The 12,543-nt window shown below is 42.9% G+C and overlaps 1 protein-coding gene across 7 annotated transcripts in view; it reads right to left on the bottom strand.

Annotated features, from left to right (window-relative positions):
- The window catches only part of TTC3 (tetratricopeptide repeat domain 3), a 167,987-nt gene that overhangs the window by 92,896 nt on the left and 62,548 nt on the right, over positions 1 to 12,543 (bottom strand). Inside the window, exons 1-2 of one of the 7 annotated variants that reach the window (XM_073668400.1) lie at positions 5,109 to 5,168; positions 4,354 to 4,551 (exon numbers count right to left, since the gene is read on the bottom strand). The exons of 3 other annotated variants lie outside the window; for them this stretch is intronic. In XM_073668400.1, coding sequence (XP_073524501.1) covers positions 4,354 to 4,551; positions 5,109 to 5,156 — 246 coding nt within the window. In that variant the 5' untranslated portion in view covers positions 5,157 to 5,168. Of the gene's footprint in view, positions 1 to 4,353; positions 4,552 to 4,822; positions 5,045 to 5,108; positions 5,169 to 12,543 lie in introns of those variants that run through there. 3 more of the 7 variants (XM_073668398.1, XM_073668399.1, XM_073668401.1) reach the window with 3 other exon arrangements.

The following is a 12,543-nucleotide window of genomic DNA, read 5'->3' as shown; positions in this document are numbered from 1 at the left end:
AAGCAGAAAATTTCTGCATCATTTCTGCATCTCCCTGGCAGAAAAAAACGAATGCAGATTGTGCATGCGTTTTTCCTGCAGAATACATGCGTTTCCGCATGCAGATTGACAAGCGCTTTCCAGGCGATAGCATCACTTGGAAAGTGCTTGACAACTAGGTCACACTATATAAATCCATGCAACCAGCATGGATTTATATAGTGTGACCCGAGAGAATGGTTAAAAATAAAAAATAAATGTATACTTTACCCTCTGATGGCCCTCGCTGTCCTGCTCAACCCGTTCTCCCTCGCCGGCAACTTTGAAGTGAAAGACCTGCCGACGTCAGCGTCACGTGACCCGTCACATGACTCTGACGTCAGCGCAGGTCCTTCACTGCAAAGTGCCGGGAACCAAGCAGGAGCGGTGCGCGGGCCGACAGAAGGTAAGTATACATTTATTTTTTATTTTATTCTTTTATTACAGCTTTTTTAATGGTACCTGGGTGTGGATGAGAGTCTCCTCTCCTCCACACCCGGGTACCATCCGCACATTAGAACGCGCCAATAGCGCAAGTACAAATGCAGTCTTGAGGAATTGGCGCGTTCTAATGCAAGTCAATGGCGGCGAAAACGTCGCGTTTACCCAAAATTAATTGACATGCTGCGGATTTTTGAGCGCAGCGTTTACGCTGCGGAAAAATCCGCATCATGGGCACAGCACATGCGGATTTCAATTGGGGAACATTGCTGCCCTTCTACCAAGCGTTTTTAATGCGTTTCCGCGGCGTTTCCGCAACTGCAAAAACGCCACGGAAAAGCATTAAAAACGCATCGTGTGAACTCAGCCTCAAAATGTAGGAAGTACTGATTTTCACAAAAATCTACAGTACAGACCAAAAGTTTGGACACACCTTCTCATTTAAAGATTTTTCTGTATTTTCATGACTTTGAAAATTGTACATTCACACTGAAGGCATCAAAACTATGAATTAACACATGTGGAATTATATACTTAACAAAAAAGTGTGAAACAACTGAAAATATGTCTTATATTCTAGGTTCTTCAAAGTAGCCACCTTTTGCTTTGATGACTGCTTTGCACACTCTTGGCATTCTCTTGATGAGCTTCAAGAGGTAGTCACCGGAAATGGTCTTCACTTCACAGGTGTGCCCTGTCAGGTTTAATAAGTGGGATTTCTTGCCTTATAAATGGGGTTGGGACCATCAGTTGTGTTGTGCAGAAGTCAGGTGGATACACAGCGGATAGTCCTACTGAATAGACTGTTAGAATTTGTATTACGGCAAGAAAAAAGCAGCTAAGTAAAGAAAAAAGAATGGCCGTCATTACTTTAAGAAATGAAGGTCAGTCAGTGCGAAAAATTGGGCAAACTTTGAAAGTGTCCCCAAGTGCAGTTGCAAAAACCATCAAGCGCTACAAAGAAACTGACTCACATGAGGAGCGGCCCAGGAAAGGAAGACCAAGAGTCACCTCTGCTTCTGAGGATAAGTTTATCCGAGTCACCAGCCTCAGAAATCGCTGGTTAACAGCAGCTCAGATTAGAGACCAGGTCAATGCCACACAGAGTTCTAGCAGCAGACACATCTCTACAACAACTGTTAAGAGTAGACTTTGTGCAGCAGGCCTTCATGGTAAAATAGCTGCTAGGAAACAATTGCTAAGGACAGGCAACAAGCAGAAGAGACTTGTTTGGGCTAAAGAACACAAGGAATGGACATTAGACCAGTGGAAATCTGTGCTTTGGTCTGATGAGTCCAAATTTGAGATCTTTGGTTCCAACCACCGTGTCTTTGTGCGACGCAGAAAAGGTGAACGGATGGACTCTACATGCCTGGTTCCCACCTTGAAGCATGGAGGAGGAGGTGTGATGGTGTGGGGGTGCTTTGCTGGTGACACTATTGGGGATTTATTCAAAATTGAAGGCATACTGAACCAGCATGGCTACCACAGTATCTTGCAGCGGCATGCTATTCCATCCCGTTTGCGTTTAGTTGGACCATCATTTATTTTTCAACAGGACAATGACCCCAAACACACCTCCAGGCTGTGTAAGGGCTATTTGACCAAGAAGGAGAGTGATGGGGTGCTACGCCAGATGACCTGGCCTCCAGTGTCACCAGACCTGAACCCAATCGAGATGGTTTCGGGTGAGCTGGACCGCAGAGTGAAGGCAAAAGGGCCAACAAGTGCTAAGCATCTCTGGGAACTCCTTCAAGATTGTTGGAAGACCATTTCCGGTGACTACCTCTTGAAGCTCATCAAGAGAATGCCAAGAGTGTGCAAAGCAGTAATCAAAGCAAAAGGTGGCTACTTTGAAGAACCTAGAATATAAGACATATTTTCAGTTGTTTCACACTTTTTTGTTAAGTATATAATTCCACATGTGGTAATTCATAGTTTTGATGCCTTCAGTGTGAATGTACAATTTTCATAGTCATGAAAATACAGAAAAATCTTTAAATGAGAAGGTGTGTCCAAACTTTTGGTCTGTACTGTATATATTTTTTTAAAGGAGATTTTGTAATTTGTTATATTTGGTTGCTAGCATATTACTCTGCAAACTTTCCAAAGAAAATCTCCAGCTGTAGTGAAAGCAGAAGGCTTCCATATCATCCCAGCACAAAGATAAGAGCAATGCCTTTACCTGAATCGTTCTGTTCGCCACCACGAGAATGTAAAACTAGATCAACTCTCTGAACAGACTACAAAGCCCAACCCTGAAACAACGCCTTATACCTGAGTGTAAAGAACACTAGACTTTCACTTTGGCGCTTTTTCCTACGTTTCGAGATGACCCAAACCTACGTGAATATTACCATGATCTGTAACACCCGCAGGCATCCTAGATACAGCATTAGTAAGAATCACAAAAGCAAAGCTTACATGGGGATTTAGGCGGATAATGCCTAAATGAACTAACCTCACAGTATACACACATTTGTCTCCTGACGCGTCCTAAATCAGAAAAAAGAAAAGCAAAGTATTCGCTACATGGGAGGAGGAAACATGGCTTCCTCCTGACAGAAGTTCGGCAATCTATTTTTCTTAACTGCAGCTTTTTGTCAGAGGAGTAGCCACTTCTGGACAGACAGCATTGACCATTGTGGTTAATACAGGGGGTCTGGAGCTGCTCGAGGCATTATCATGAAACAACCCGATTAGTAAAGGGATTGTTTTTTTTGTGCAGGAGTGGCAGTGCGCTCCCGAATGAGTGATGACTGCCACGAGCCGGAGCGGTGCGCTCTCCTATGCTGCTGGCAGAGGCAACTTTGTCTCTGCAGCATCGGGAAAGCACAGAATCTTCAGAAAAGAGCTTGTATTCCCACACTCCATGCCTAGAAGGTCTGCCCCCACAAACACAGCAGAGGTGGCCTGTAACCTTGACAACAAGTAATAAACAATAAAAAAATTACAGTGTTCTTGAGAATGGAAAAGATTTTTATAAAAGATAAAAAGCAAAGTTCCTAGTTTTTACAAGGACTTAGCAATTTTAGGCATACAAGATGCGGAGACAACCCCTATTCACACATCAGCAATCCCCTTACATACAGCAAGCTACTTAGAGCTCGTTCACACTTTTGTCACTTTTCGTGACATATGCAATGTTTGTTTTTTTGGGGGGAAGGGGAGGAAGGGGGCGGTTGAAGTCACATGCAAATTAGCCTGGAAGTGCATTGGGGGCGTGTTTTGGTCTTAAAGTGCATCAACACACCCCCAACGCATGCACATCCTGGCTAAAGTGCATGTGGCTCCAAAGCTCAATTTTTCCCAGGGCTGGCACATCAGATTACTTCAAGGTAGGTATCAATTCCATAGTTGTACTAGGACGTATACGTATAATACAGCCATAGCATTTGTTTAAGTAGTAAAATGTACCCTTTAAGAAGTTAATTTAAAAAAAAAAAATTATATTTATATATATATATATATATATATATATATATATATATATATATATATATATATATATATATATATATATTAATAATAAAAAAAATAATGGATGTTACGCTATATATTCTATGATATATTGATGTTGATATTGTCCTGTTCATTCTTTTTTTTTTTTTTGTAATTGAAAACTATATTAACCTTACAATAAAAATGTATTTGTAATTATTTTTTTTCAAAATGAATGTAATATACAGTGTAATGACAAAGGAAAGGATCACTCAGCAGCTACAATGTGATATAAAAGATAAGGTTTTATCAGAAATACATGATTTATATAGATATATATGGACGTTGAGAGGAACCTAGGAGGCGGAAACTTCACTTATGAGAAAAGAACTTCACCAATTCCAAAATACACAACCAAATAAGTTAAAAAAAAAAAAAAAAAAAAAAACCTACCCATCGGCAGATAACAGCAACCAATCTTCCCTCCAGCAACATGAGGCGTTTGAGCAGCAGGACAAGCAGCCACACACAGGCTTTCCTCATCATGGCTCGCTCTTCATGACGGCTTATAATGAGCGCAGCTACAAGAACGCACTTAGGACACAGCTTGTCCGAAGCCGAAATACGCCTGGTGACCACTGCAGACATCCCCTAATGGAGGCCATAAATCTGTCAATGTACGAGATCTACATCCAACAAGATGACAGACGCTAAAGACACATAAACGTCCTCTCACATCTCTGTCCATTATTAAATCGCCGGAATGTGAAACATTACTACTCGGAGAGGCGAGATCATACAGTGAAAAGATACTACGTTCATGGGAAAACCATAAATATGGCCGAATAAAGCAAAGCCCCGATTCCATCAAAACTGGGGCTCTCTCACCTCCAAAACACAAACAACGCAAAACCACACATACCCATCTACAGATATTAGTTACCACCCTTCTCTCCAGCAATAGAAGTAGTTCTAGGAGCAGGACAAGAAGCCACAGGCAAGTATTCCTTAACATGGCTCTCTCCAAAGCAAAACTATTATCAGCGACCATAAGACGCGCCTCGTCCGTAGCCAAAACACGGCCGGTTGCCACCACCGGCTCCTTTCTCCCACAGTATAAAACATCCATCCTTGAATTAAAGCCAGAAATATGTGCAACAATAAACTGTGTAAAGCAAACCAGCAGGAGCAATGTGTAAGTAACGCACCTCTCTGCAGAAGGCGACGTGTCTGGCGCTCCTGAGCTTCCTCATCATCCACAAACCAGTTTACTTACAATCAGAGAAACGAAAGTAAAAAAAAAAAAAAGAGATAATGTTGTGAATAGAGACTCTGCGAGTCCCCACCTTTCCCACACAGCATCTTCATATCGATTCTTAACTTGTGTCACACTCTGCTTTTATGCAGAAAAACAGAAAGTAAAAAAAAAAACAAAAACACTTATTTTTTGTAAATTACTGATTACACGTCTTTCACAGGTTGTTTTTTTTTCTGACCGCAGTTCTGGAATAGTTTAACACTATCCCGACTGCTTACTGAGCAGAGATGGAGAATGCTGCGGGTACAGAGTCAGAAGCAAGATCACAATCTAGCACATACATGTCACACTCCGGCCCGGGGGTCAAATCTGGCCCACGACACCGGAACCACCAATCCTATATGGGGCCATTATTCTGCATGGAGGACTATGTGGGGCCCATTATGCTGTACGGAGGACTATGTGGGGCCCATTATACTGTACGGAGGACTATGTGGGGCCCATTATACTGTACGGAGGACTATGTGGGGCCATTATACTGTATGGAGGACTATGTGGGGCCCATTATACTGTATGGAGCACTATGTGGGGCTCATACTGTACGGAGGACTATGTGGGCCCATTATACTGTACGGAGGACTATCTGGGGCCCATTATGCTGTACGGAGGACTATGTGGGGCCATTATGCTGTACGGAGGACTATGTGGGGCCATTATACTGTACGGAGGACTATGTGGGGCCCATTATACTGTACGGAGGACTATGTGGGGCCCATTATGCTGTACGGAGGACTATGTGGGGCCCATTATTCTGTACGGAGCACTATGTGGGGCCCATTTTTCTGTACGGAGGACTATGTGGGGCCCATTTTTCTGTACGGAGGACTATGTGGGGCCAATTATACTGTATGGAGGACTATGTGGGGCCCATTATACTCTACGGGGGACTATGTGGAGCCCATTATACTCTACGGAGGACTATGTGGAGCCCACTATTCTGAACGGAGGACTATGTGGGGCCCATTATTCTGTATGGAGGATCATGTGGGGTCCATTATTCTGTATGGAGGATCATGTGGGGCCCATTATTCTGTATGGAGGATCATGTGGGGTCCATTATTCTGTATGGAGGATCATGTGGGGTCCATTATTCTGTATGGAGGATCATGTGGGGTCCATTATTCTGTATGGAGGATCATGTGGGGTCCATTATTCTGTATGGAGGATCATGTGGGGTCCATTATTCTGTATGGAGGATCATGTGGGGTCCATTATTCTGTATGGAGGATCATGTGGGGTCCATTATTCTGTATGGAGGATCATGTGGGGTCCATTATTCTGTATGGAGGATCATGTGGGGTCCATTATTCTGTATGGAGGATCATGTGGGGTCCATTATTCTGTATGGAGGATCATGTGGGGTCCATTATTCTGTATGGAGGATCATGTGGGGTCCATTATTCTGTATGGAGGATCATGTGGGGTCCATTATTCTGTATGGAGGATCATGTGGGGTCCATTATTCTGTATGGAGGATCATGTGGGGTCCATTATTCTGTATGGAGGATCATGTGGGGTCCATTATTCTGTATGGAGGATCATGTGGGGTCCATTATTCTGTATGGAGGATCATGTGGGGTCCATTATTCTGTATGGAGGATCATGTGGGGTCCATTATTCTGTATGGAGGATCATGTGGGGTCCATTATTCTGTATGGAGGATCATGTGGGGTCCATTATTCTGTATGGAGGATCATGTGGGGTCCATTATTCTGTATGGAGGATCATGTGGGGTCCATTATTCTGTATGGAGGATCATGTGGGGTCCATTATTCTGTATGGAGGATCATGTGGGGTCCATTATTCTGTATGGAGGATCATGTGGGGTCCATTATTCTGTATGGAGGATCATGTGGGGTCCATTATTCTGTATGGAGGATCATGTGGGGTCCATTATTCTGTATGGAGGATCATGTGGGGTCCATTATTCTGTATGGAGGATCATGTGGGGTCCATTATTCTGTATGGAGGATCATGTGGGGTCCATTATTCTGTATGGAGGATCATGTGGGGTCCATTATTCTGTATGGAGGATCATGTGGGGTCCATTATTCTGTATGGAGGATCATGTGGGGTCCATTATTCTGTATGGAGGATCATGTGGGGTCCATTATTCTGTATGGAGGATCATGTGGGGTCCATTATTCTGTATGGAGGATCATGTGGGGTCCATTATTCTGTATGGAGGATCATGTGGGGTCCATTATTCTGTATGGAGGATCATGTGGGGTCCATTATTCTGTATGGAGGATCATGTGGGGTCCATTATTCTGTATGGAGGATCATGTGGGGTCCATTATTCTGTATGGAGGATCATGTGGGGTCCATTATTCTGTATGGAGGATCATGTGGGGTCCATTATTCTGTATGGAGGATCATGTGGGGTCCATTATTCTGTATGGAGGATCATGTGGGGTCCATTATTCTGTATGGAGGATCATGTGGGGTCCATTATTCTGTATGGAGGATCATGTGGGGTCCATTATTCTGTATGGAGGATCATGTGGGGTCCATTATTCTGTATGGAGGATCATGTGGGGTCCATTATTCTGTATGGAGGATCATGTGGGGTCCATTATTCTGTATGGAGGATCATGTGGGGTCCATTATTCTGGTTGGCCTTCGACTTTGTCAAAGTTTTGACAAATTTTGTCCCTCTGTGTGTTTGAGTTTGACATCGCTGATCTAGCAGAAGCAAATTGGGTCTCAGGATGTCAGCCAGGGACACTGAAGAGTAGACAGAATCAGTTAATAACCACTCCTGTCTTCTTTTGCTAGCTACAGAGATAAAAATGCAATGTGCCCAGAAATCTTGCATCACCAATTAAGGGGAATATTAAAACAAAGTTTTGCTAGGGTGGAACATCCTGATTGCTTGGGTTTGTCCCTCACCAATACCATGAACTGAGCTGTGAAAAACCAAGTCTGAAGGGAGCAGAGGAGGAGCAGATTTAACTCCACTCCAATCATGGTCTATGAGACTACCGGAGAAAGTAAACTACAGCGATCAGTTATTTCTGATCTCTGGCTTTCTCATAGACAATGGGTGGGCCAGCAGTGCGCACACTTGACTCCTGCTCTGCTTGTTAGGACTGTCCAGAGCCCTATATTTGGGACTGGTGGCAGGGCGTTGTGGTTGGGAAGTTACGCCATATTCTATGAATAAAGAAACAAATCTAATACAAAAAACAATAAATGGTAAACCATAAATTCAGATAACTTTGGATGCTATAATAAAAAGAATAACTACCCTATTTTTCGGACTAGAAGACTTACTTTTCTCCCAAAAATTTAGGAGGAAAATGGGGAGGGGGGTACATCTTATAGTACGAATGCAGGCTTATCGGGGGGGGGTTTGAAGCGGTGGTGGAGCAGGGTCACTTCCTCAGGAAGCCGGCGGCGGCAGAAGAGTGGTGATGCTGCGGGCCCGGTGTCGGCGGTGAGCAGAGCAGAGTGCATCATTGCTTTTCCGGCAGCCACTTTCCTAAATCTGTGGGCTGCCGACACTGGATCTGCAGCAACGCACAGCTGGAACAACCCCGTCCTCCCACCCAGTGCCCGTAGCATTGCCCACTTCTGCCGCCGCCAGCTTCCTGAGGAAGAGACCATGCCTCCACTGACCCTGCCCCACCGCCGTCGCCCCTCAGGTAAGAGACCTTAAATTCGGACTATAAGACGAACCCCGATCTTATAAAAAAAAAAAATAATTTTCTTTTCCTATTTTCCAACCCAAAATTTGGGGTGCGTCTTATGGTCCAAAAAATACGGTAGATAAAAAAAAATAATGAATAACTACATAAAAAAGGCACAAGCTACGGCACAGATCAGGGATAAAAAGAGGTGAGGACTGGGCTTTGATACCGCTGGATGCTGCCAAGGACTTTGATGCCACAGAGTGACCTTTCCTGTTGCGAGCACTTCATCAATTTGGATTTGGCAGCAAATTTATAAAATGGATTACAATTTTATATATCACACCCGACAGCTAATATTCATCTAAACGATGGTTTGTCAGGTCTCTCTTCCTTTTGTAGAGGGATTCGAGAAGGAGATCCTCTGTTCCCTTTATTATTTTAAATCAAATATTTTTTATTGTTAAAACTTTTTTTGTAACACAACAGTAAAACAACCCAACCAAAGAAGGGACCCAGTTCCTATTCTGTCCCTCCCCCCACTACACATCGCCCTTTCAAACAAAACATTTTGAGTTAAATGTTCCACAGTTCAGTCCACAGCAAATTAACAATCTTACAGTATGAATAGTCACAATTGTATTAAGGGGTATCTAACTCTTGCTTTGGAGCAGTTGTATACGTGCCTAAAGCAGCCCAATGTAGGATTTTGCACCTGTCAAGTAATCTATACATCAATCATAGCAGACCAAGTCGAAATCTCTGCAGTTCTCTGGATGCTAGGCCGGAGCCGTCAATCCATGGAGCCCATATTTTTTCAAATTTGGAGATGGCCTTCCTTTTCAGATATATACTTTTTTCCAGATTTAATAACCAATTAATCTTATTTATAAATTCCATCACCGTGGGCGCCTGCTCTGATAACCAATGTTGGGCTATTAGTTTTCTGTCCATGTATAACATACGTGTCACCGCTATTTTGCCATGTTCGTCAGTGCTCAGATCTTCTATATATCCCAGTATACATACTAATGGTGAGGGATCTGAATCGACTGAGTATGTTCTATCAATGATCGCTATTACATCCCTCCAGAAGTTTTCCAGAGCAGGGCAGGTCCACATCATATGAAGCATGTTAGCCGAGGATGTTTTACATCTAGCACATAGGGGGTCTGGTCGAAGCCCTATATCGTGGAGAAATTGGGGTGTTCTATATGACTGGTGCAGCACCTGTAAGTGAGAGAATCTATGGGACTCACTCAGAGATAACTGGGGAACTCTTTCCAGTATTTCAGACCACAGCCCCTCTTCAATAGGGCCTATCAAGCCCTCCCATTTTTCTTTTGATCTTATGGGGTGTTTTGCTAATACTAGGTCCCGAGACCCCTATAAAGCAATGAGATTAGCCCCCCAGAATTATGTGAGCTAGCCATTCTCTGTATTATAGCATTTTGAGGAACTCCGTTACTTAGGACAAGACTCTCTGCCTGATATGCATGTCGTAACTGAAGGTACTTCTAAAATTCGGTGTTGGGCAGTCCATATTCATTTTGTATCTGTGAAAACTCCTTGAGTGAATCTTTCTAGTCCTTTCAGACTCCAATTTTTAAACCCTTCCAATTTATATAGGTTAGGGAGCCATGGCATTTCCCACAGTGATGTAAATTGTGAGATCCCTTGTATCCCCTGTAATTTCCTCACTGCCCACCAAAGTTTGTGTATTAACAACGTAGTTGGGGGTTCTACAAGAGGGTGTCTTAAATTTGTGAGCCTCCAATGCTTCATAGAGTCTGAGTGATTTAAAATGTGATTGGAGTAGAAGACGTTGAGCCCCCCTCCCCCTCCAGGGTCGTCCCACCCACGAATGTGCTGGAGCTGAGCTGCCATATAATAAACCCACGGATATGGGACAGCAAGGCCACCCATTGTTTCATCTCTTTGCAAAGTTTCCAGTTTAATTCTTGGAGCTTGTTTTCCCCAGATTAAGTCCCTGAACATGCTGTTTACTTTAAGGAAATATCTCTGGGGAAGCCATATTGGAGAATTATGCAATACATATAGCAATTGTGGCAACCAGATCATCTTGACCAAGTTAGTGCGGCCCACCACTGACAGTGGCAATTTAGACCACGTGTCCAGTTTACACTTGAATCTGGCCAGTATTGGGTTGAGGTTTAGTTTCTCATAGTTACTTTAGATGTTACATTAATACCCAAATATTTAAATTCATTGACCACTTGTAAGCCAGAGTCAGTATAGTGAGGTGCATTAATGTTCCCATTATCTACTGGAAGCAGTACCGACTTAGTCCAATTAATCGCCAAACCCGAAAATTTCCCAAACTTCTCAATTGTCTCCATAGCTACAGATAATGTTTTGGAGGCATCGTCAGCATAAAGAGCAATTTTCTCCTCTATATTCCCTCTGCGAAATCCCATTATGACAGGGTGCATCCTGATAGCAGCAGCTAGTGGTTCAATGGCCAGTGCGAACAGTAAAGGGGACAACGGGCAGCCCTGCCGGGTACCCCTCCCCAGTTCAAAGGCTGAAGTAAGACGCCCATTTACCCTTAATCGTGCCAATGGCCTCTCATATAGTACCTTGATCCATGAAATAAATCCAGCGCCCATACCAAATTTCTCCAAAACTACCCATAGATATTCCCATTCAACAGAGTCAAATGCTTTAGCAGAGACTAGCGAGCAAATAACCCTGTCTCCTGCATTATCCACTGGCAGCTGAAGATTAAGAAATAGTCTACAGATATTAACGGCTGTAGACCTAGCTGGCATAAAGCCCGATTGATCACTATGTATAACATTAGATATTATGTTATTTAACCTGGAAGCCAGAACTTTTGCTATAATTTTAATGTCCGTAGGTAGCAGGGATATAGGCCTATAGGATTCGGGAAGCAATGGATCCTTACCCGGTTTGGGTATCACTACGATAACTGCTTCTCTCATTGAGAGGGGCAGAATGCCTTCCCTGGCTGCCTCCTGGAAGGTGCACAGCAATTGAGGTAGTAATATATCCCCAAATTTTTTGTATATTTCCATAGGGAACCCGTCCAACCCTGGTGATTTATTATTGGCCATTGAAGCTGTGGCTATTTGTAACTCCTCTAATTGTAGGGGACTATTTAAGTATTTTTTATCTGCTTCGGAGATAGCTGGAAGATCAATCCCCTCCAAATGAGTCAGGATTTGTTCTCTGCTAAATTGTGTTTTAGTTCTGTATAAGTCCTGATAAAATTCTCTGAAAGTATTTGATATTTGATCTGGCTGATTAACCATTGCACCTTCCTTATTTTTAACCCCTTCAGGACCCAGCCTATTTTGACCCTAAAGACCTTGGCATTTTTGTCAATTCTGACCAGTGTCCCTTTACAAAGTAAAAACTCTGGAACACTTCAACGGATCCTACCAATTCTGAGACTGTTTTTTCGTGACATATTGGGCTTCATGTTAGTATTAAATTTAGGTCGATAATATTTGCGTTTATTTGTGAAAAAATCAAAAATATGGGAAAAATTTTGAAAATTTAGCAATTTTCAAATGTTTAATTTTTATTCTGCTAAACCAGAGAGTGATGTGACACAAAATAGTTAATAAATAACATTTCCCACATGTCTACTTTACATCAGCACAATTTTGAAAAAAAAAAAAAAAATTTGGGTTGGAAGTTTGAAGG

The sequence above is a fragment of the Phyllobates terribilis genome, unplaced genomic scaffold (assembly GCF_046119375.1).
Source record: "Phyllobates terribilis strain yellow unplaced genomic scaffold, ASM4611937v1 Scaffold_2__4_contigs__length_985480577, whole genome shotgun sequence".
In the NCBI taxonomy this organism is placed as follows: domain Eukaryota; kingdom Metazoa; phylum Chordata; class Amphibia; order Anura; family Dendrobatidae; genus Phyllobates; species Phyllobates terribilis.
The sequence above is the reverse complement of the archived record's forward strand: the minus strand, read 5'-3'. Positions and strand labels throughout refer to the sequence as shown.